We start from the raw sequence: 25,138 nt of genomic DNA, 5'->3' as shown, positions 1-25,138 counted from the left end.
TAGAATATTCAGTTTTTAAATTTAGACAATAACAGAAAAGAAGTAAATAAATACAAAAAATACTAGATCATTATGAAATATAACAATGTAAGGAAAAAAGCAAACAATAAAGTGATTTCAGTGTTAGTTTTAGACAAATTACTAGTATAGTTAAAATTAGTCTTAAGGATTTTTGTAACGTGCTATGTAAAAAAAGAAACTGGCGTAAAAAGCTTTTGCAAATGCCGTGTCAAATAAACGTATGGAAAAAAAAATAGAGATAAATAATTAAAATATCTACTCAATCAAATAACTCCCTAAATAAAATAACTTAAACGACAAACGCAATATAAAATATAGTCTGAAAAAATTGATGAATTGATTGAAAGATTTCAAAACTTTCCCACTCCGCTCATAAATTTTGCCTAATTTATTTCCACAACCAGAACGCACAACGATCCGAACGGGGCAACGCATTCCCTCGAGCCTGTAAACATGTAGAAATAACGCACGTCCTGTTTCCTCCCTCGTTTGTTCAGCTCGAAACTCCCGAATCGGTGTCGATCCTTAGGAAAAATGACACCAGCTCATTCTCAGTTTGTTAACCGTAAAGAAAACATTGCCGAACAACAAGACCCAGTTTCGTATTTCTCCGCTGCCGAAAAGTAACCGAGACGAAACCCGAAAGGATCAAATATTCACCAACGTCGGAACGTAGCAGGTAGGTGGCTATCACACGATCGAGCTTTTCTTAACGATCACTTTGAACCTGCGGCGGCCGGCGAGAGCGAGCTTACGCAAGCGCCCTGGTCGGATGATGGAGGAATTTCGCAAAAAGCTCCGCTTTTGACGTTTCTCTCGGGTGGCGATAGAGCAAGTGCCGACCGGACCGGTGTACAAGTGTGCGAGAGAGGGTGGGCATTACGAGTCGGCACACCAGAGAGCGAGACGTCACTTGGCAGCGCTAGCACGGGCAGTCAGTCATAGTCAGAAGAAGCAAACAGTTCATAAGCACGGCCACGGATCGCGTCAGTATTGAATTTTCATTATTCAATTTATCTCTATTTATTGGTCCCGCCGCCCGTCAGTGTGTATTTCCGTGAGCTTAATTGGGAGCGATATACCGGATCCCGCAAGTGTGGTGTCGAACGGGAGCCTCAATTTTACCTAAAAAAACGAATCAATAGCGTACGGGATCTCGAATCGAATTGGGAAGTGCAAATTTGTTGAGCGCAAGAATTTATGAACTGTCAAACGGGAGTCGTCGCGAGTGACACAAAATACACAGAGCAGCGCAACAAGAGCAGTGAAGAGACAAAGAGAGAGAGTAAGTGAAATCAATCCCTTGCGGAGAGACAGAACGAGACGGACAAAAACATTCGTTTTATAGTGTCGCGAAAAAGTCGCGTTTTCCGATCGGCCGCCCAGTAGTCGTCGTCGCGCATAATCCGACGGGCAATTCGGATTGAATCTGATCAAAGAATCGATAACAAGTGGCCAAGAACAAACCAATCGCCGGGGTTAGCGGTGCAAAACTTGAAGGTGGGTTTGTTTTGAATGGTTTTAATTGTTTGTGATTAACGATGGTGGAAGGACCGAAGCTAATTAAAATGACGTCACACAGGCAACTAACTGGGTGGAGGGAACCGAACGCTAATTACGCAGCTTGCTTTAATCAATGCTCGTGTCCGTACGCTAAATTGTTTACTAATAGAATCGATTTTCTTCTGTCATGTTTTTATTTACAGAATTTCTCCGGATGGAAACCATCGAAGTAAATTCCAATCTAGAATTTTGACTTTTCACAGCGAAGAACAAGCAGTGGAAACAGGAGAAGAAGGCGAAGTAATTTCATTTTAACAAGATTCCTGTTTCTTCGCTCTTCGTTGGTTGTTTCGCCTCCGCTTTGCTGCTCCTATACACACTGCTATATTCTGGTTTCTTCGGTCACCTCGGCTGAGCCTTCGAACTGGCTGACGACGGCTCGGCAGTGCCAGTGTATTCGTGTAGTGGGCAACTTGGAAGCGAAACCAACACCAGCGGATGCACTCTCAATCGTTTTGTTCGTTTCTTCGCGAGCAAGTAACCAGCTTCCAAGAAGTTCAAGAACTTGAGAGCCACAGCCACAGTGAGTAGCAGCGGCTGAGGCGCAAACCAAAAAAAAAGCGAAAAACTGGCCCCAGACATTCGGTGTATGCAGAACCGCGCGTGCAATGAACGGATTTGCCTGATCGTGTTTGCAGTAGTGGCGAATTAAGTACTCGATGCCGGAATGTGCTGGAACAGGATCGTTCGGCCAGATATCAGCTTCAAACAACGGAAGAAAGCAAAGCTTGCCCAAATGAGTAGAAACAAGTGAGCAAAGTGAAAGCAAACCTACACATAATAGTGCAATGTGAATCCTAGTTCAAAATTGTTATCTCAGTTTATAGTTTTGGATATCTAAAGATAAAAATTGAAATAAATCAGTGCCTTCCGGATAAGTGTGTCGATTGGTGTGCAGGCAAATACAAGAAAGAAGACAAGTGCGTGATTGATGTGTCTGGAAAATGCCTCATAACAGTTCTACCGGCGATGAACTCGGCAGTACAGACGAGGTCAAAGTATTCAAGGATGAGGACCGGGAAGATGAGAAGCCGTCGGAAAATCTGCTGGAGGAGAAATCGAGTCTGATTGATTTGACTGAAAACGAGGAGAAAACAGTGAAAAATGGAACGAACCGACACGAGCAAAATCCGATGTACGGCAAGTTGCCACACGGGCATCCTGGTTTTAACATGGGCTATCTTGTTCCTCCCTATGCGTACCCTAATGGAACCGCCGGAGGACTACCTGTTTCGATGGCAAACAAGATGGGACTGCCGCCCTTTTTCTGCCACAACGGTGACCATTTATCCTCGCCTCCTCCTGCCCATTGTGGAATTCTTCCTTATCAGTTGGATCCAAAAACAATGGGACTTACGAGGCCTCCCCTGTACAGTTTTCCCACTAGCCAGTATCCATACCCGATATTGAGCCCTGACATGCCCCTGGTCGCATCGTCATGGCATACTCCTTCAATGTATGGTCCAGCAGCTGGGTTCCGCAATCCGTATCCGGCATCCCTACAAATCTATACCTCACTCCCGAGTGATTTCTATCGTTATTCCCCGGGACTCCTCCCATCGGTGCATACCCATCCTATGCTGAATCCTCACCACGCCATAATCACACCCGGACCGAAGCAGGACATTGCCAGCCAAGAAGCGTCCCGGTACAGTTCAGGCCGATCGTCAAATCCGCCTACGATCAAACAGGAAGGCGGAGATGATGTTCCTCTAAGCCGATTCTCGTCGAGTCACAATCGATCGTCCCACAATAGCCATCACAACCACTCGCATCACGAACAAAGCAATCACATCAGCAACAACAACAACAACAATAATAATAATAATCATCATCACAACAGTGGTAGCGGCCAGCATCGATCGCTTTCGGATAAAGAGCTAGCGGCCGAGAAGAAAAAGAATCATGTCAAGAAACCGTTGAACGCGTTTATGTTGTACATGAAGGAGATGCGCGCGAAAGTGGTAGCGGAATGTACACTCAAAGAGTCGGCCGCCATCAATCAGATACTGGGTCGGAAGTGGCACTCGCTCTCGCGGGAAGAGCAAAGTGTCTACTATGATAAGGCCCGCCAGGAACGGCAAATGCATATGGAACTGTACCCGGGCTGGACTGCGCGGGATAACTATGGATATGGGGCGAAGAAAAAGAAGAGGAAAAAGGACAGAAGTCCGGCCGATCCCGGTGGTAACAGTATGAAGAAGTGCCGAGCGAGGTACGGCCTAGATCAGCAGAATCAATGGTGTAAACCGTGCCGGCGTAAGAAGAAGTGCATTCGCTACAAGGAGATGACGGATAGCGAGGAAGGAAGAGATCAGGGATCGGATGATGCTATCGGAAGCTGCGGTAGTATGGATGACTCCAAGAGTCCAGAGGATGATCGTGAATCACTGAATCAGTCCATGTCGAGCCCTAGGAGTATGAGTGTACTGTCCAGTTTGCAGTCTCCTTCGACCAGCATAGCATCACCGTTGAACCTGCTGGCAAGTCCGGCAACACCAACCAACTACTACCACCATCACGATCATCTGGGTCTGGCATCAATGATTGCAGCCCAACAGCAACAGCAGCAGGCCCTCCAGAACAGTGACAAATTGAACAATATTAGCAGTGACAGCGGTCTCAGTTCCCAGCTGAACAACAGTTACAGCAACAATTTCAGTCCATACAGCAATCATCACACGATGCGGAACAATTCCAGCCAGAACCAGACGAGTAGTAGTAGTACCAGCAATAACCTCAGTTCAGGTATCCCTAGTCCAGCCGGGAATCTAAACGGTGGCAGCAACAGCAACAACAAGAATCATCACAGCAGCTCTGGCAGCAATAGTCTTCCACCACATCACCACCAGCCGCATCCACCGGCTACGGGACCACCACCGAACGGTAGCAACAACAGTGTCTCAGCATTGCAAATTCCCCCGCATCTTCAACAGCTCTCCCTGTCCGGTTCGTCACCACCCATCGGTAATAATGGGTTATCACTGCCACCAAACCACATCAAGGAAGAACCGGGCTGTTTTCGAAGCAGTCCTCCAAACTTCCTCTTCCATCATCACCAGGCAGCTGCGGCGGCCATGGCAGCGGCTGCAGCAGCCGCTCATATGCACAAGAACAACGGGGATCTCACCTCCACCGGAGATCTGTCCCGAAGTTCCAGCAGCACGACCAACAACGATAGTGGCCGCAGCACCGGTAGTAGTCAAGCCAACAGCACTAGTGATAGGTAGTCGAACGCCGATAAGTCCACGATGTCCTTGCGTCCGTGTTTAAGTGTACGTGTGTGTGTGCGTGTGTTCAACAAGCGATGATTACAATTCGCCCAGTAGGCGACGATCCCACGATTCAAAGGGTTTCAACGGATACAACGGAAGTGTCAAAGTCCTAACTGTGATCCAAGCTGCGTCGTCTGTGTGTGTGTAAGTACGTACGTGCACAGGGAGAATAACAGCGCGCCAACCCTACTTAATTGATCATTTTTGAGGCTAGTTTCGAAGCCCATTATTATCGCAGTCATTGTTTGCATTGAACCTGAAGCACAACCCGTTTAGCACGAACGAACGAATGAACGACGGCAGCCCGCAAAACCAGGTGATGAGCCGCTGGAAGAAAGAAGCAAAGCACGGGACGGGGGAAAAGAGAATGCTTAATTTGACACATTGTACCCCCGCCGGAACCCCTACCGTTGGATTCAGGACCCGCGACGAGGATTGTATTCCTGCAGGTCGTCATCGTCGTCGTAGTCGTCGTCATCGTCATCATCGCGCCCAAGTTCCGAGGCATTTACGAAGTTAATGGCATTCAAAATCGGAAAACACAGCATCACTTATTAATCGTTTGTCCGTTGTTTATGAGCATGTTGAGCGAGAGAGCGAACGAACGAGATGGTGTGCAGCAGGGAGCCAACGAGTGAACGCGAACGGGACGGCAGGGAACCGAAAGGTTTTTTTGTCTCCTCTTTAATGGTTAAGTTTCTGTTTTCTTTTTAAACATTCTTTTTATCTCCTTTCTCAAAAAAAAACGAAGAAATTAATGTGAGTGTGTGAAACGATCAATCTCCTTCTTGGAAAAGGCAAGCAATAAGCACAGGCAGAGAAAGAAGAAGCAAAGAAATGACCAGGAGAAGAATTGTTTGAAAACAAGTTTCTTTCGGAGCCAAGTGAGGGTGAAGAGGGAAACAAGAGCCGAGAAGCAAGAGAAAATCAATCAAGTGTGATACAAAAGCAATAATAATAACGAAGCGAAGGAAGAATAAGACGGGCAGATAAATTGAAAGAAGAGTTATGAAGTGAGTACACACTTTTCGAGCCTCGCCCGTCGTCATCGTCGTCGTAGGGAGATTCGTTTGGAGGCACAGATCTCCCCCCGCTTCGCAGTGTGGATAATTGAGCCTTCGCGACTCCATGCCGGGGTAGTTCTTGTGGGCACACAACGCACACGGTCCCATCCCTCCCCACCCACAGACCGACGTCTCAGGATGGCGGTGGTGTGTGGGTAAACGTGCGTGTGCAGATTGTGATTGTGTGTAGTGTGTTTTTTTTAATTGTTTCATGAGGTAAATTGCGCCGAGGTTCCAACCAAAAAAGGAGCCAGCAACCATACTGTGCGCGCGATCGATTTGTAGAAACGGAACCGTGAAACTCGACAAGGTGTATGTAGCAAAAAGGAGGGAGAGAGATAGGGAGTAAAAAACGTCCAATCTGCTTAAAAATTAAACGAGCCTTGTTAGAGAACCAGCAAGTGAACAAGCGAAACCAAATTCCTCTGTGAAGGATTTGTTTTTTGTTGTGTTAACCCGAGAAGAGCTTCGAATCCAACGGTTTAAGGATTCGTCGCGAAAAGGCGTTTCCGGCAGACCTCGCACGAACAGAGAATAAGAGTAAGTAATCTCGGGGCTGGTTTTGATTGACAGGTTGTATTAGATTGGCTGGCTAATTTTGGTGGATTAAAATTGTCGAGATAAGAAATAGACATCCAGGAATAAACGAAGGAATTATCAGTCAGATAAAATATTATCAGCCTAGTTGTGGACAGCAAAGTATTTTATAAATACAGCCGAATCATGGCTCAGCTCATATTTTACACCCGGACGGTAGATACTATTGGGTGGGACCTGGCGAACTGATTGGCAATTATGTTAATTGTGCTAACTGACCTTGAAGAGAATTTAACGTTTCAAAGCATGACGCAGCCTACTTTTTGAAATAGGAATCATTTGATTTTTCTTTTTATTGAACACGTACATGTTGACACTTACAAGACGATAAGACTTAAAGATATCTCTAAACTTAAAAATTTTTGATTACAAAATGTAGTAATCATAATGAAAATAATTTCAAATGATGTCAAACATCGTCAACACACTCAGTTTAACTCGGAAATTGCGCAGGTGTATAATCAGTAATCTTATGAACTGATATCTCGGCAAAGTGACCGTTGTTTTCGGCGATATATTCTCTGAGTCTCAACAAGCAAACGTCTCTTAGGCTGTTTTTGCATAAAGTGGAACTGAGTCAGATTCCTACCCCAACAGCTATCTAAATGTATAAGCGGTTTGGGTTAGAATCTGACTCAGTTTCGGGGTCTAACAAAAAACGGCTGTGATTGATGAATGTACGCTAGAAGGAATTCAAAATATGACGCCTACGCCTACTCAGTGATTTGGAATATATTGCCAACACAAAAGCATCTACAAAGCAATTTTGTTTGAATTTCAGATATCTTTAATATTAGTGTATGCCACCTATAATGTAGGTGTCGCACCACAATGATTTTTTCTTGTCACAACTGATTATCGAGAAATGTGCTAAGTGGAACAAATTTCAAGCAAATACCATAGCTGGGAGGGATATCGGAAATTGTGCAATCACAGAAACCGCTGAATATTGGTGATTTTTTTGTGCCCCTAATATCTTTACTTAAAAAAGAGTGGACAAAATCAACTAATAAATGTACAAGAGGTAGAAGAATTCTATCGAAGCAGAATTCCAAATTGCTAATTTAAAGTGTGTTACTATTTAAAAAACAATTTACTGTCTCATATGCATATGTTCTTATGAATACTTTGATAATCATTTTAGAATCCAAGGCTGCTCCGATTTTAAAATGCAATTAAACGAAACGTATTTAAATTCACAATTCTCCAGGTGGTTAACCAAGTGAATGTAGGAATGAGAAATGTCCCTACGATTTTTTTTTCAAAATTCATTGCCTCGAAAAATCGATTTTTTCATCCGATCCGATTCCGTTCACTGTTTGACCACTTCGCATTTATTGAATTCAAACAATCCTATCCGATGAAATCGTGTTGTATCGAATCGATCTTTTTCCATCGATAAATCGATTTATCTTTCATTCAATCTTTCCTGGTGATGTTTGCCAACATCGATTTTTTTTTTAAATATGAAAAAACGATATGACTGATTCAATTTATTTTACCCATCACCAGGGATGCCAACGGTACCGATAAACTACATTTTTTTCGATATATTTACATTTGCACAAGCCGTACAGCCCGCTACAGCGACGCATCACTACAGCTCTTGCCAGAACAGTAGTCAAACCGAGTACATTTTGCCGTACAGCAGTAGAATACAGTTTTGTTTTGCTGCTGTACTCCGACTGCTCGGTGAGAGTGTGGCGTAGTAAAGTTTGTTCTCTCGCTTTGTACATTTTTCTCTGCATAGTCAAAGGGAGAGTCCCGCACACGAAAGAGTTGATGCCGGCCGTGGCGTAAATGAGCCGCATTAATTGTAGTCATTTTTGAATAAAAATATCAAAAAGATTGAAAATATTAAAAAATGTAAAATAAGGAAAGCGAAGCTGTACCGCTCGCGTCTGGTGGCTGTACTGGGGACAGTAGTTTTCTGTCATGTTTACTGCTTTACACACAGGCAGCCGTACAGCGCTGGGCGTCCTGCACTAGCGAATGACAGCAGCATCGAGAGAGAAATGAGAATGTAGCCAGAAAAATTACAGCCGTGGAAAAGGTAGGCATTTTGCATCCTTGCCCATCACTACAGACACTATACACACGCAAACGAAAAACTACCTAAAATTGAGTTCATTTGACTCAATCTCGGGATATTGTGGAGCAAGGTAACATTATGTCAACCGTGTTGAAGGTAGTTTCCATTTAACCACGGCAAAAATAAATTGATAGGTTTTTTATACTCAACTTTAAGTTGAATTTACCTAATTTTGAGTATAACCCAAACAACTCAAAAGTACCTTCCTCCAAGGAAGACCTCGACTGAGTCGAATCTCCTGCTTTGTTTCTGACAACACTAATTAGCGCGAAAGCGACACACAACTCAAAAGTAGGTTAAAAGAACTTGTTCTGTAGATTGTTTTATATTTCCGTGCACAGACTAGCGATGTGTCAAAAATTGCAGACAAACGGACGTCAAAAAGTGCAGCCAAACGAGCATGATGGTTTTGAGAGGGGTAATGCAAGAGGAATCCCATGCAACCCAGTTAAACTTAGCCGGAAATGAACGGGAATTCTGGCTGGTTCCAGTTCGTATTCCGGCTCCAGTGACACAACCAATTCTAGTTAGAATCGGTTGTGTCACTGGAGCCGGAAAGCGAACTGGAACCAGCCAGAATTCCAGTTCATTTCCGGCTGAACTTTACTGAGAAAGCTTATGGGAGCTTCAGTGATGCTAGTTTACATTCATGGTTGCCAATTTTACTGTCTTTGTCTCCGCAAGTCTGTGTATAAAGTGTCTGTATCCATCACAAGAAAAACTCTAGTAAGAGAACTGCGGAGAGAAAAACAGCATTTTTGGCAACGTATGCCCCGGCATTGTATGGCAACACGTCCAATGTTATAAGGATAGGCAATGTTCGATTGGATTCGTTTTTTGACAGCTAAACGCGAATCCAATCGATCCAAAATGGAGTCTCCGCAGTTCTCTTTCTAGAGTTTTTCTATCCATCACTAGCGAAATGACAGCTGCGGCTCTGTGGGAACTTTTGCTTCCGTATTCTGGTGGGAAGCTTTTTGTAATCTGCCATCTATTTTCGAATGACCTAATGCTGTTTGAACTGAAAAGTTACAGTAAATCCTGTCCCAAAATGAGTCGGGATTCTGACTGGCTCTAGTCTAACTAGAATCGGTTGTATCGCTGGAACTAGGGATGTCCGATTATTCGATTAACAACTATGAGCACCAGAAAAAAAATAATTATTGTTTTTTTACTGAGATTCCCATAGAAAACTTGACAGTTGTGAAATTTCCCAGTAAACCGACGAAATCGGGTGCTATGGTGTCGATCGATTAATTCACCGACAATGTTGGGTTTCGTGGTGAGTATTTTTCGTCAGCATATTAATTTATTCTGAGTAGATGCAGTACCGGTTTTAAACTACCATCTAATCGACCGATTAATTGGTTGCTTAATCGACCGATTTTGCTAACGCGAACCGATTTAGTCGGTGGGAAAATTGGGAGAATTTTCATGAGATAATTTAATTTGACACAGCCCAATGAGTTAGCTCAACGGAGCCACGGATCTTTTACACATCTTTACAAAAAACGAATGTCAGTAGTTGTCCGTCCGATCTTGCAAACTTCAATCTTTATTTGTTTGAAAAATATTCCGCTGGGCATTCTTAGATCACAAGCAGAATATTCTTAAACTACTGGTTTCAGTTTTGGTTAAATCAGATTGATGTCAAACGTATAGATAAACTATGAGACACGTCGAAATATACTCGACCAACCAACCGCGAAGTGGAATGTTTATTGAAAAACCAAAATTGCTTTTCTGAAGCCACATTATTTTCAGTTTCATCATATCAGGAACGTGGCTTACGTTCAATATGTTAAGAATAACACTATTGTAAGCCCCGCAGTTTAAAAATAGAGATCAATCAATATTGATAGCTTCGTTTAAACACATCTTCGTGTTGAAATTGTAACCAATGCATAATTTTAACAGTTGCGTTTTATTGGCGTATTGTGTCTCGGCTTTCATAAATTATCATAGTGTTATCAGCCCTATAATAAGGCATGGTCAAACGAAAAAGACACATGAATTCTCTCTGCAAGCACTTCTGATTTTCTGTTAGTTCAGTCTGAAGTAAAACACATCAAACTAAGTGTATATTAGATATTTTTTTAGTTTTACAACTAAAGACTGTCCACGAAATTATTGCACTACGTAGAAACCGTGCCCAAAAATTAATTCGTTATCCGAATTGGGAAAAAGATTTAGTGTAATGTAATATTTAAAAACAGTTTTGGATGGTGGTCATCAACTTATACACACTAGTATCTGTACTTTCTCTCCCAGCAATCTTCTACATTCTAATCTTTCGATTTACTGAAGTTCCGGGCAGTATGGTATTTTGCAGTCTTTGGGTATAAAATTTATTTTGATGACTCTATACAATTCTAAAACTGATTTTACATAACGGCATGATCTCAAATTAAGCCAAAACACCAGAGAACGATAGTCTTGTCTAAAAGAGGTAGTCGATGTTTGTGAAGGCACTCTTTGTGGTAAGTTCCCTGTTCTGGTTCATAATCCCAGTTGTGACACAAAGCTGACCTCGTTTGCCACAACTGAAGATTGCTTGCCAGACCAAAAAAAATCCTGACCAATTTCGATTTGTTTGTTTGTATTTTGCAACGACAATTAATCTATTTCTGTCGGTAAACATCAGGTACGCTCGAAACTATGGCGTCCACTTCCCCGAGTAGTTTCTAAGTTTGCGATGGGATCATTTAGAATTCATGCGATGTGCGATCTGAAATTTTGTGGATATGTTACACGTTGAACTGTATTTCGACTAAATATAATCATTCTGCGTCGTTCTGAGAAAGACATGAGGTCGATAGCATTGAGAGTGGGAAACCAACAAAATCTGATGATAGTATAAACCAACAAAATTAAAAATATATTATTATAAATTGTCTCCGCATTTTGTTCGTAGTTAATGTATCAAAAAGTCTTATATTTCAGCGGTAGATTTTTAAACTAGAATTCTGTTCAACTATAGAGGCCAGGGGCGGATCCAGGGAAAGGGTCCTGGGAGTCCGGACCCGTTCCGATTTTTTTTAACTTGTTGAAAAATTTTAAAAAGGTTTCTAATTTAATTCGTTCTAAACGCAAATTCGTTCCAAATCAAATTCAACCACCAAAAATAATTTTATTTTAACGAGGTTATTACATATTACGTATTGTACAATTAATATTTCAAAATCAAAATTTCGGACCCCTTCCGATTTTTTTCCGGATCTGCCACTGATAGGGGCCCCTTTGTTCAATATTGCCCGGGGGTTCCGAGTGGTCTTAAGATGGCCCTGTCTCTGAGGATGGTTTTTCGTAATATGTCGTCTGATACCAGAGCTAACACGTATCAATTTGATTTTAAAATGCACAAAGAATAATCTTGTGCCGGTACCGCCATGTGTTTTTTGTATGATTTGCTCAGGAAATCGTGACGAAAACACTATTTGGAATAACTAGTAAGTATCCTCTGTAACGGATTCCACAACATGAAATTTTTTATAGCCGCATAGCAAGTACGCAATGCCAGATCGTGAAGCCATACCTCGATTTTCTCATTATCCGTATAAACAGGTATCTTGCTTTTTACGCTGTTACACCTGTTTTAGGTTGATATCTAAAATGTATTCTTTTGGCTGAGCCAATTTGATGAATGTTATTATTACTGTATGCCACACATGATTAAACTGGATAAAGGCAATTTCCGTAAACCTAAGCTCCACATGCATCCTTCATAAGTGTTTCACATTGCGAATAATCGGTCTTATACGCAAGATCGGAAATCAATAGCCACCGTATTTGACCTGAGCCCCATTTCATGCTTTTGTGAGCCACTCATCTCGATTGTTTAGCATGACGAGACCAAAAGGAACAGTTTCTTCTGTTCTTCAGACAATGCGCACAAGATTAAAATAAGTGCTTTTTGTTGATCGTTTCGTGCTGGCAAAAGCCGAAAGGTGGCCTAATATCGTCACTGTTGCTTTCAGAGGTTGTTTGGTGGTACTACGATATTTGAGTTTTACACGTGACCCATTCTATTCCTGGAATACTAACACAGTGGTTAGTTTGAGATAGTTTGAGAAATAAATGTCAAAGCTACAACAAATTACTATATGTCCTTTCCATTCAGAAACACTTCTAATGTGTTATAAATTTGCTTCATAATCTAACTTCAATTTGTTACATCGAAAACTTGTTTGTAGTTGGATATAATCTGTTACAAGAAATCCCTGGCTTATATACTAATCCTTCACCAAAATGGATTGTTTACTACAAAAATAAAATGAAAAACATTGATTTTTTTTGAATGCACTATCTGGGGCTACATGTTATTCTAAAATTTAAAATTATCGATGCCATATCTTTGAGTCACCCTTCGAACACTCTTTACTCTGTTATTAATACATGGATTTTCGTCTTTTTACCACCAAACAATTTGGAAACAACTGAAATTAAGTTTTGTTACTAAACTGGTTTTCTATTTCAATAGCGCACCATTGAAAAACACGTAAAAATGAATGGATCTCGGAAAACGTGAAAACTCTCATGCAGGAGTCAACATATTCCGGATAGAGCCGTCAATAAGGAGCACCAAACGTCTCAATAGAATACTGGAAGCTTATATATAAATTCCGCTTGTCCTTTTTGTACCATTCGTTGCTGGATTCTCGATCGAGCAGCGTGTTGACGATACAGCAGTGTCTGCATAAATCCGTAAACAAGTGAACCGTGTACAAATTTTTCGGAAGCATGTACAATAGACTGCCCAGAAAAATGATGAATTTTCGAAAACTCAATCGGCCCCCCTGAGTCGATTCCTAGTCCCACCAGGAGTGTCTGCTCCAAATTTGAGCCAAATCGAACAAGTCTAGCTACCGGACCAACGTGCTTGAAGTTTGTATGGGATTTTTCGACAATTTACATGGAGAAAACCCACTTGCTTACATTTTCGCCGCTAGGTTGCACTGTATACATCAGATTATCACCAAAAGTGAAACTTAATAAGATAATTTTATCATCTACAACTTTGTTGAAGACTGCAAAGCGATCCGACTCCAATAGGAAAAGTTATTAAATTTTTAACGCAGTGATGTCTGAGTCAGTTTTGCATGGGGCCTAGCAGTGCATGATAGTGTATCAGTACTCGATTCCCACGAACTATACAGTTTTGTGAAATAACCGTTAGGTTTAGCTCAATAGTATGTACTGTGCGCCGAATCTATCACCGAGAAGGCTACAAATATTTCCGAGCAAGTGAATAACGCAACCTACACCACAAACGGAACTCGGATCCGTAAGCGGTGTATACAAGAGATAAAGATACTCTCTTGATAGATAATGAAATCTATGCGAAAGCTGATCTAAATCAAATCTCGGGGCTCAAATTCTACATGAATGCTCAAGTTCAAGTTTGTGTTCGCAAATAAGCTAGCAAAAAATATGATTTGTCAAGGAATCTGTTCCTATAGCAAGAAAATCAGTTTTTGTAGCGGATTAAACTATACAGATTTCGTATACAGAAGGAAGTACAGAAGGAAGTGGTTAGCATTGACTTTTTAAGCCAAATCATAATCCATTGTCTTGGCGGTTCAAAGGGCAAGGCACTGGTTTCATAAACTACTCGTCATATATTCGAGTCCCCCTTAGGTAGTATTACTAATAATCAGAGCGATCATAATGCTAGCCCTGCAACTATCCTATACACTAAGAACAAGTTGCGGTTGTCTGTAGAAATAGAAGGTCAAGTTCGGCAGCAGCTTTGCTTTGCCGCACACCACCTTCAGGGCATCCTCAGACACTCAGCTTCTTAACGATGAGCAGAGATGTCGGTTGCTAAGCATTGCGTGTATCTAGTTCGTGATATATAAAGGTACTGCATAACCTCGTGCTGCTTCCAAAATGTATTCGAAAGACACGTTGTCAAAAGCACGTTTAATATCAAGAAAAACTTCTAAGCTTGATTGCATTTGCAAAAAGGGCTTTTCAATGTTGTAAATAACATTGTGTAACAGGGTGGTAGTAGACTTCCCTCGTTCCCCACTGTTGCCTTACATACAGTGGGTCCTCTTGCAAGCTAACATCCCGAATGTAGTGGTCGATTAAACGTTTCACTGATTCGAGAAGGGAGGAGTTCAGACTGTTCAGTCTAAAGCTCTTTGGCTCCTCATAAGCAACGAGGTCACTTTTGCGAATGAATTTTACTATATTTCCTGCCATGTTAATGGGATGTATCCTTGCAATAGGACTACTAGCAAGAACTTTTTTTTTGCAAAATATGATTGATATGTTCATATCTTCTTTGGAGTAAGAACTGGAATGGCTCCATTTTTTCCTGGAGACCTATACGGAGCAAAACTTTCAATCGCCCATTTGATCGATTCCGTTGCCACAATTCTACGAGCAAATACCCAAGAATCAGAACTACCTTAAAGGAATTCAGGGATAGTGGCTGGTGATGGCTCCGTACTGCCTGGAAAGTGTGTGTCAAAAAGACAGTTGATTACTACATCTCGTCAGGCGGGTATTCACCATTAGCAGTTCTAATCGAATGGGCACGAAAGTCCTTCGATTACGAAAGTAAATAATTTAGTCTACTAGCCTCGTTGAGACTTTTGCGCGAAGGCTATTGCAACCACTTCGCTAAGAGGATCGAAAAGCATTTCTGTAAATTTTTCGAAAAGCATTTGCGTCTGCGATTCCAGGCTCTTACACATCATTTTTTGAGTCTAACAAGTTCGGTATTCCACCAAAAGCCTCCTCTAGAAGAACGCATAACTCGAAGCGAACAATCCTCTTTGTACGCTGCTACTATGAGTGAGTTTATTTTATTCACGACCTCATCCAAGTCCCTTGAAGATTGAACCGTTGGAAAATACTCATGAAATCTAATCACCAAGCCCTCTACGTAGATGTCCTAGTTCGTAGATTTGGGATTACGATATGTGACGATGTACTTATGGTCACATAACGACAGGTAGAGCTCGTTGGGTACGATCCAGTTTGCCAACTCGTGCGTAATACCGTCAGAACAGAGAGTTACATGTAACACCTCTTCCCTGCCAGATTGTTTGAGTTGGTTGGTGATTTCCTACAATAAGTATATGTGGATTTTTACCACTAAAGTATTCCATCAATTCGGTGTCTCTCAAATTGAAATCCGAGCTGTCCCAAATTATGTGGCAGGTATTATGAGTGCCGATTATGAGTGGAAATCCATTTCGGCTACAGCATGATACAATCCTTTTCCTCGCCAGGAGCTGATGGTTCATTATGTGGCAAATATGTCCAACAATAGACGTATTTTTGGTTTGTGTTATCAGTAGTCATATTTTATGTGACAGCACAAATACTGCGAGTTGTGAGGTCGGATATAAGACATGTGCCAATAGCATATCCACCAGTATACATGCACGAGGCATTTCACGTAAATTTGTCATGCCATTTTTGTTGAAAGCTACGCAGATGGGTCCTCCGCACGGAGAAACACCTCAACTCGAGGACTACTGCTTTTAATCGCCGCTTGTGACATTGGAGCAGAAACCCAATGGAACAGTTCTTGGCTAAGAAATCTCAACCTACCCGATGCCTCACGATCTCTCGGGTGGTTAGCCCGGTGAAAGATAACGGACTGTTTCCAACCTCTTAGTGGACCACAGGTACATCTGTTGTTAGTCGCCTCTTACGAAATGGAAACAGAAACTCCGGGGGGTTGATTCCTTGCTGAAATACTTCGAGAGATTTCATCCAGAGCAAAACATGTGCAAATCGCCTGCTAAACCGAATATTGTTTCTGAAATTTTTTGCAATTAGACTACTGTCTGTGAGTGTCTGAGGTGAATCTATACATTTGTTTCATTCTCTTTGACTTTATATTCGAAATTTGTGAACAATTCATTGTTCAACCATCACGCTTGATCACGCCATGATATTCTGGTTATACTTCTAGTAAGAAACCATCACTACTGCGCCCTGGAACAGTTTAAAAGTAAGACATCAGCTACGAACCTCGTCAATAACTTCTAAGAGATCAATGACCCCAGTTATCTGATTTCCGTTTCAAACTAAGCTTTCGAAGTCCATCGTAGCCCGACGCCACAGATCTTTGCCATGATCAGCAACAAAACGCAATTCAACCGCTCCAACACCTAGAGGTGATAAAATGAGAAAAACATTTACCGGGCGCGATAAAAGTTACTAATTACCATTGTCGAAAACAAAAAACTGCGCGTGAATAAAGCAGTAATCAAGCGATGATTTATCTTCAAACTATGAATCCAAATTGGGGCAGATGATCGCTGGAGCTATTCAGATAACAATCGCCCAGGCACTTTGGAAGCCATAACTCATACCTCAAGCGAGGAATTTAAACCACGAACAATTCGACCCCCGAAAAAGTGGTTCGGAAAAGCTGAAAACCAACAACAGCAGTGTGCGGTGCTGCTCACGAGAGCGAGACAAAGATCCATTTCGGGCAGATCATGATTTATAGAGCGATCATGAATGCGGACCGAGGCTGTAAAACTGTTGATCCGACCAAACCCGGTGTGCGGCAGTCGGCCGGTAGATGCTATCTGGTATACCTACACACAATTGCCGGTATCACATCATCGGTACGTAAGAGGCATGTAGAACTTGACCTCACCAGTCATGAAGCCGTCTCTGGCTGAACAAGGTGAGAACGGAATTCTCGGAAAATAACACCGAAATCCCTTCTCGTGATACGAGGGCACATCACTGGCAAGACAAGTGTCCGATGCTGGCGAGGGCTTGGGATGTTTCAATGTGCGCTGCAGTAGAATGTTGTTGAAAATGTGGGGATGGAATAGGGTTGTTGGGGAGGGGGGAAATCGAGAATTGATGTGATTGAAATCAATGGGGAAATAAGTCTGCACACGGACTGGGAGCGGGAATCGATGGCCACGAAGAAAACGACAAACACTGGGAGCTGTCCGGGGGTTTCGAAGAAAACATGGGCGACTGCTGCGAGAACCGAGAACAAGACGAAGACCAGTTTGAAAATAATCGGAAATAATTGACATTTGTGTGGTGGCTTTTCGAGAGCATCCCAGTCAGTGGAAGGAGAGCCTTCGAAGCATGTTGTTAACTGACGGTGGGGGTTTGGTGGCTCTGGAAGCGCTACAAAAAAAGTACACAATGGGAAAGCGATAAATTTAAAGTCATGAACGAAGGGCGATCGAATCGCCACGCAGGGTAGCTCGACAATATTTGGACATTTTGTCAAGTGCCCCGTCTGGAAAGGCTGTTGTTTGGCATCAGCAGCATTTCAGATTTGGAGATTGTGACCTTTCTCGATTCTGCCTTGAATGAACGGACGATTTGTGTTCTTTCCGGATAGTTGCAATGTATTTACAACCAGCCTTCACGGTGGTTTGCAGGACCGTGTTTTTTTACGCTTCGTACAGAAAAGGACCAAACTAAGCCAGACGGTCGCCATTCGATCAATTAGCGAGGAAAGACGAACAACAACACACAGGGGAAAAAAAATAAATGTCGACTCGATGAGTCGAAATGTAATGGAGTTGAAAATAAATATTGCCTCAAGTAACCTCTTGAACCTTTTCCTTTCTCTAAAAGTTTAAACGAACGAGATCCCAATGCAGAACGGGACAGGGACAGGGAACGTGCAGGAAAGGAAAGACAGATTTAAGTGATTACCAAAACCAAAGATTTCTCCGTTATTTCGTTTTCTGCTACATTGCCTTTCGTCGTGGCTTCGTTCCCTTCTGGCTGGCTGGTTCGTTCGGTCCTTTTCCCGAGTTGCAACAATGCTGCACTGCAACGGGCACCATTAAGGATTTCGAAGAACTCGACAACGACGACGCGTATGGCTTCCCCCGGCTTCGGTGCCGACACATTGTTTCTGGTGCACCACGGTTAGGAAGCCGAAGCCCATTAGCATAGACGAAGCATATTTGAGGAGGTTGTTGCTGTTGTTGTCGTTGTTGTTGAGTTGTGGTACACTACAGAAGCGGGGGCTCGTGGCCTGGTGAACTGTTTTAATTATTGAAATCGATGAAATGACTAATAAGAGAGGATACATAGAAAAAAAATTGCTCAGCATTGTCCACGGTTAAAAACATTGATTAATGCGTAATATACTCAAAGCGATGAACTGAAAGACAGGATTGAATCTTTGGATCTTCGAATCTTTGAATCTTTGAATCTTTGAATCTTTGAATCTTTGAATCTTTGAATCTTTGAATCTTTGAATCTTTGAATCTTTGAATCTTTGAATCTTTGAATCTTTGAATCTTTGAATCTTTGAATCTTTGAATCTTTGAATCTTTGAATCTTTGAATCTTTGAATCTTTGAATTTTTGAATCTTTGAATCTTTGAATCTTTGAATCTTTGTATCTTTGAATCTTTGAATCTTTGAATCTTTGAATCTTTGAATCTTTGGATCTGTTCGAGCACGAATTTAACCGACTCGAGCACAGGTCTGAGTTATATCGCCGAATCATTTCGTCGAAGGACATTTCGCTGAACCTAATTTTAATTGATTACCAAAAGCGAATTCATTAGTTATAAATAAAAGGTTGATTTATTACTACAATTTCACCCACAAAAGTAATATGAGACAATAAAATAATGAATCCATACGCAAATTTGAAACAGTGAACAAGTTCTGGCACATACTAAAACTATACATCCTTAGCATCACAATTTCAAAGAACTACGCTAGGTGAAATTTGAGAAAATCGTATATCAAACGAACTTTGCAAATCGAAAAGACCCAAAAATAAGCAGCGATGTTAGCGATGCCATTCCACACTAATACAAATAGTTAATCGAATTCGTTAGTATAGAGATATTGTGGCCCAGCCAGCGGACGTATCGTATACCAAACAAAATATATGGTCATACCGAACAGTGTAGATTTAAAGGTAGGTTCTATCAGATTTGATAAAAAATACATTGCAGTTTAAGAATTATTTGTGGGATAATGAAAAAACGTAAGAACATTCAGTTTTGATTGTCAAATGTGTTTATTATTTCCGAATGCGTTAATAATTCTATCATCCCGAAATTCTAAATGGCGGCTCGCTTCAACCTCTGCACGCGAAACAACCTCTTCGAACTCCAAGTCGCCAGCCTCTTGTGGTGAACTGAAATAAGCGATGATTGGCATTTTTTAAAACTTCTAAGACTAATACCTAATTTGAAAAATTTTCGACAAAAAAAGAACTAAATTATAGAAACCTGCAATTTTTTTTTACTTTGATCTCGTTTAAAACTATACTTTTATATTTTTCAAGTTCATTTTACGTATAAGTATAAAAAGTATATCCTTTGAATTACATTTCGAAATAGTCAGATCGGATCAATAGATCAAGATCTGTGCTTGAAATTCGGATGAAACACATGGTTTCGAGAAAACACGCGCTTTACAGCTGTCATTTTGAATTTTGGCTTTAAGAAATAGCAACGTATTCCGAAATAATAAACACATGTGACAATTTAAATTGGATGTTCCTATGACAATTCATTATCTCACAAAAAATCTCAAACTTCGATGTATTTTTGACTAAAATTGAAAGAACCTTAAAGAGCACCTAATATTAAAAAAAAAAAAGAAATAGAATCGCTTTGAGGTAGATTCATGTAATAAAATAGTTTGATGGTTTCAATATCTTGTTATTTCATTATGCTATATTAATTCCTATAAGGGAAAATTGGATTAAACCACTTTGCGCGTTAAGGGCACAAAACCTAACTTGAATTAAGTTTTTTTTTGTTTCGAGTTCATCTCATCAGTAACTAGCACCATCTGGGTGTCTAGTTAGACGATGTATCTAAACTAGTACCCAAATTAGCACAGTTTGGAATTTTTTTTGAATCTAACTAGTGCTAATTTGGGTACTAGTTTAGATACATCGTCTAACTAGACACCCAGATAGTGCTAGTTACTGACGAGATGAAGTGTTATTCCGTACAATTCATTTTTGGAATATATGCAAGTTAAATTGTATTTGAGAGAGCATTGAAGTAATCCAGTAGTTACGCACTTGGGGTGGGTGGGTTTCGTTTTGAAGATCTTCCCAGTTGTTTGCGATCAAGAGCGTATGTTTCTCCTACATATTATATCAGCCAAGTCATCTCTGTGGGAGCTATTTGCTAAACGAGAGAAAAGGCTACAGAAATTGTATTGTCGAACTTGTAAAGCATCAACATTTTTATGATGAAAAGCACAGATACCCTTCTAGAAATCCGTCAGAATCATCTTTGGAACCAACTCGATCTGCTGCTGCTAGTTTCTCAAAAACGTTTTTGTAAAGTTCCTCCGACTAATTGGCCAATATCACGTTAACTGCTGGAATAGTATGTGTGTGTACTGGTGCAAAACTTGAATGAATTGAGAATAGTTGTCTCCAATTTCCGGGAACAGTATCTAATGTTGCATCTGCAATCCAGTATCCAGTGGCTTGACGTAATCTTTTGAGGTCTTCAGTTGATGCAATTAAATATGGCATGGCCTTCTTCGATGCTGACTTTCCTCTGAAAAATCGATCTCCGTCAACGATACGCTGATATTTTTCTGGATCTCGTAGCACAAGCTTGCTCAGGGCGTTTGATGAAATCTGCAGTTGCAGATAACCCAATGGCAGCAGTTCTAGCAATTCTCACTGGTGGGCAACTATTACCGAGCAGTTTTTCGTGGTATCAAGCTGCAGTTTCCACCATCTACAATGAGTAGATTCGCAGTGCACATCGAGCAGTTATCCACTATACTGATTGATCTTGGCAGGTAATACAGATACCAGCGCTACCAAAGATACATATCAGGAAGACAGTAATTTCCTTCACGCTCTTGTACGAAGGTAAGAGGTTAATGTAAAAGCAGACATGTGAGCGTACATCACTATGGAAGGTACCTACAAGAGGTATTGCTGTTATAGCCTCCAGCTGCTAGACAGAGTTGCCAGTCTTCTTAATACGTAGTCTTCGGTTAGGTGGAATTGCGCGCGAACTCGGTCATGGTCATGACACCTAGCAGTAGCTTGCGTCCTTCCGCCGACACTTCAGGTGATTCTTCTATGGGAAATGCCGAACATGACCAATATTCCGCCGATCTTGAAAATAGTCACGGTGTCCCTGTCCATTATAATGTACAGTTAAGCGTTTCGGTAGAACGCAATCCTCGGGAAACGTCGTCGGCAGCGTAATCTACTCCAGTTTTTTTTTTGTTTACAGTCTTTTCAAACTTGGGGCCATTCACCTTTTTGTCGAGATAGAGAAATCTCTTGAGAAAAATCTCCAACCATATGCGTGGGTTTGGGAATCAAAACCAGTTGAGCTGCGTACAAGGCTATCGATTTGCCAACTACACTATACCCGCCCCTTCTACTCCAGTTGGCGAGATCGTTTGATAACAGTATCTACGAGATCCGGTTTGCGACGAAAACCTTCCAACGAATCGAGTTTCCACGAAGTCATCGAAGAATCGTTGTGAAATATGTTCAGAAATGTACAGTCCCAAGAAGTTTCAGAGTTGCGTTCCAGATTCTTGTAAAGCTGGGTCGTCAAATGCATTCCAGTCTGGCGATTGTATTGCGAGTAGAGGCTTAGACTTAGATGCACAATATGCACATTCCGACGCATTGCAGAAATAGTGAAGTTTGAGGCTGACCGTGTCAAGCGTTGTTACTAATCGAGAAACTTCACTTAACAGGTGCGGCGTGCTATGGAAAAGTTTCAATTATTCTGGAGTTGCTAACGCCCTCTCGCAGGTTGATGGGATTGACGGTATTGTAAACATCATCAAGCCACAATATATTCAATAGAGTTATCTAAATATAAGGACCTTCGCTCTTTTTAGTTTTTATTTGCACCAAGTTCTACTACTAGAGGTTAATTAGTTCTCATGTTAATAATCCACCAAACATTATGACTACTGAGGATTTGATTTATATAAGAAGCCCGCTTCAAGATGTTGATTACAATACGCCTCGATAGTGGTGTGTCGAGGAGGCCGGGAGGGCTGATATGAGCCTTTTGTCTGTTCTATACCTTTCCTCTATTCACCAGCTCATAACCAACAATCAACCAGTAACAAATAGATAATTGAGAAAGGATGTGCTATGTGTGGTGATTGGCTATTCAAGTATTAGTAGTGTTTGAAGTACTAATGTATGTCTCATGTGATGATCATAACTTCAGCGGTATCTTGTACCTATCTAATCTATTACGTCTCTCATATATTGTCTTTTATTTCTTCTTTTCGAGTCCTATACTGCCGTTCTACACCCGCCTTCAGCTGGGTCAACAAAGATGGTGATAGTGAACGTCTTAACACTCACACATTCTCAAACGCGGTCTCAGCGGGAACCTACAAAAATGCCATCGTGCGCGCGATTACGAATCGGTCACGTCCGAAAGTCTATCCTTGATCCTAGAAGCCTAGGCCCATGCCTTCAGCTGGACCAATTAAGAAAATACGCCCCATACCTATTAGACAACACGTCTCATGGCGACATGACCGGGAACCCTATCGATATAAACGATCCCACTCTCTACCAGAATTCAAACCGCGCACTGAAAATTTAATATCAGACTCACGGTTCGCGCAACCATTCAAGAACACACGTTACAAAATCACGTCAGCGCACAAACGTTAGAGCCCCTCGCGATTTTCCAAGCAACCTACGAACTCGCAAACATGATTACACCCCGGTGATAAGGTGAAAATCTCAGCACTCATAAACCTACCAACACGATCTCAAGTGTCAACCTACAAACTCCCGCGCTCGCGCCATCATGAATCGGGATCGTCCGGAAGTATCTATCCTCGGTACAAACAATCTAGGTCCTTGTTAATTATTAAAAAAATAATAAAATTGAAAAATAACTACCATATCCACTAGACAAAACGTTCCATGGCGACATGACCGGAAACTCTAGTGATATGGGGTAACTCTCTCCCTGTCAGAATGTGATCCGTACACCGAAAACTAAAGATCAGAATGACGGTCCGCGAATATATGAATCGCCGCAGGGTTTCAAAATCGAATTTATACACGCGAAGTCACATACACGCGAGCACACGCGACAAACACGTCAACATACGAACGCTTAAGCCCTTCGCGATCATCTACGCACACCTATGCCCGAGATCGCGTAAACTTGATAACACTGCGGCAATTGTGTGAACGTTTTAGTACTTACGAAGCTACAAACGCGATCTCAAACGCCAACCCGCAAATGCGCGATCATGAATCGGTCACGTCCGGACGGAAATCTTTAACCTTCATTCTAGCAATTTAGGTCCATACATTCAGTTGGACCAGTAAAAAAAAATAAAGCTCATATCCACTAGACCACGCGTTCTACGACGACATGATTGGGAACTCTAATGATATGGAAGAACCCACTTCCTTCTGGAATCTGAACCGTACACAAAAAAAATAAGTATCAGATTCACGGTCCGCGCGCGATCATTCTAGAACACACGCGAATATGCGAAAGGCACACGGTTATGAAATAGAATTTATGCACGCGAAGTTACACGTTAGCACACGCGATATACAAACGCACACGCGATCGAGCACATTAACGTATAAATGTTCGAGCCCTTCGCGATGATACACGCGATTCCGAGTCCCTACGCCCGCACATGCCTGAACCGTACAATGAATATCACATTCAGAATCACGGCCCGCTACAATTGGCCTATTGCAGTGTTTTATTGGGCGGCATTGCCTGTCTCGTCTGCAAATTGTAGTATGTGATTCTGACGGGGAGCCCTTCCGAGAACCTAGCTCTACAGCTCCAGTAGGACAACTCTCTAAAAAAAAAAAAATTATTCTGGAGTTGCTAACGAGACTGGCGTATCCCATTGAAAAGGCTCGCAATGCTGCTTCAGAGCTCAGAGTTGCCGCATGAAGAGTTTGGTTTCGTTGATCGTTGGACCAGCGGGTTCAAGTGGAATGAAGATTTGAACGATTGGAAACATTACCTAGTGTTTTGTCAGAACGTGTGTGGCTAACGACAACTGAATCTTGAATCAAAGTGTGCCCGACTTCGGTGGTTCCCAAATGAGGATGAGCGTGAAGATGACCTCGTCTTCCTCAAGATTTCAGTAGAGCAATAGGATTGCAAGTTTATCAGGTGGTACATCCTCAAGAACTTCGGGAGAGTTCGATGCCCATTTTGTGAACGGTAATCCAGGGGAACTTAGCACATCCGTAATCAGAAATAATTCTGTCGACATAGTCTTGAATCTACGAATCTTTGAATCGTTGGTGCTTCAAAGTTCAGGATTTTTCGTTCCTTTTATCTGTCGATATGTCAAACATTTGAATCTTAAGGTTTTTGGATCGTTGAATCCTTGATTTTCTGGATCAAATCCGATGATTCGATTTTATGATTTTCGTGTTTGTAAAGGTTTATATTTTAGGATTTTTTTTGTCTTCGAATCACTGTAATTTTTCCATCATTAGGCCGTTGGAAATGTAGAGCTTAGGTTTTTTTGATTTTTCAACTTTGTAACTTCATTGAATCTGTGAATGTCTGATTT

The 25,138-nt window shown here is 41.6% G+C and overlaps 1 protein-coding gene across 8 annotated transcripts in view; it reads left to right on the top strand.

The window, feature by feature from the left end:
• The first annotated feature begins 965 nt into the window (after window positions 1-965).
• The window catches only part of LOC131694063 (protein pangolin, isoforms A/H/I/S-like), a 55,625-nt gene continuing 31,452 nt past the window's right edge, over window positions 966-25,138 (top strand). Inside the window, exons 1-3 of one of the 8 annotated variants that reach the window (XM_058982428.1) lie at window positions 966-1,007; window positions 1,068-1,521; window positions 1,728-5,872. In XM_058982428.1, the coding sequence (XP_058838411.1) occupies window positions 2,529-4,814 (2,286 nt within the window). In that variant the 5' untranslated portion in view covers window positions 966-1,007; window positions 1,068-1,521; window positions 1,728-2,528 and the 3' untranslated portion in view covers window positions 4,815-5,872. Of the gene's footprint in view, window positions 1,522-1,727; window positions 5,873-25,138 lie in introns of all 8 variants that reach the window. The other 7 variants (XM_058982432.1, XM_058982434.1, XM_058982433.1 and 4 more) reach the window with 7 other exon arrangements.

The sequence above is a fragment of the Topomyia yanbarensis genome, chromosome 3 (assembly GCF_030247195.1).
Source record: "Topomyia yanbarensis strain Yona2022 chromosome 3, ASM3024719v1, whole genome shotgun sequence".
Taxonomy (NCBI): domain Eukaryota; kingdom Metazoa; phylum Arthropoda; class Insecta; order Diptera; family Culicidae; genus Topomyia; species Topomyia yanbarensis.
Note: the sequence above shows the minus strand (reverse complement) of the source record. Positions and strands in the feature narration are given on the sequence as shown.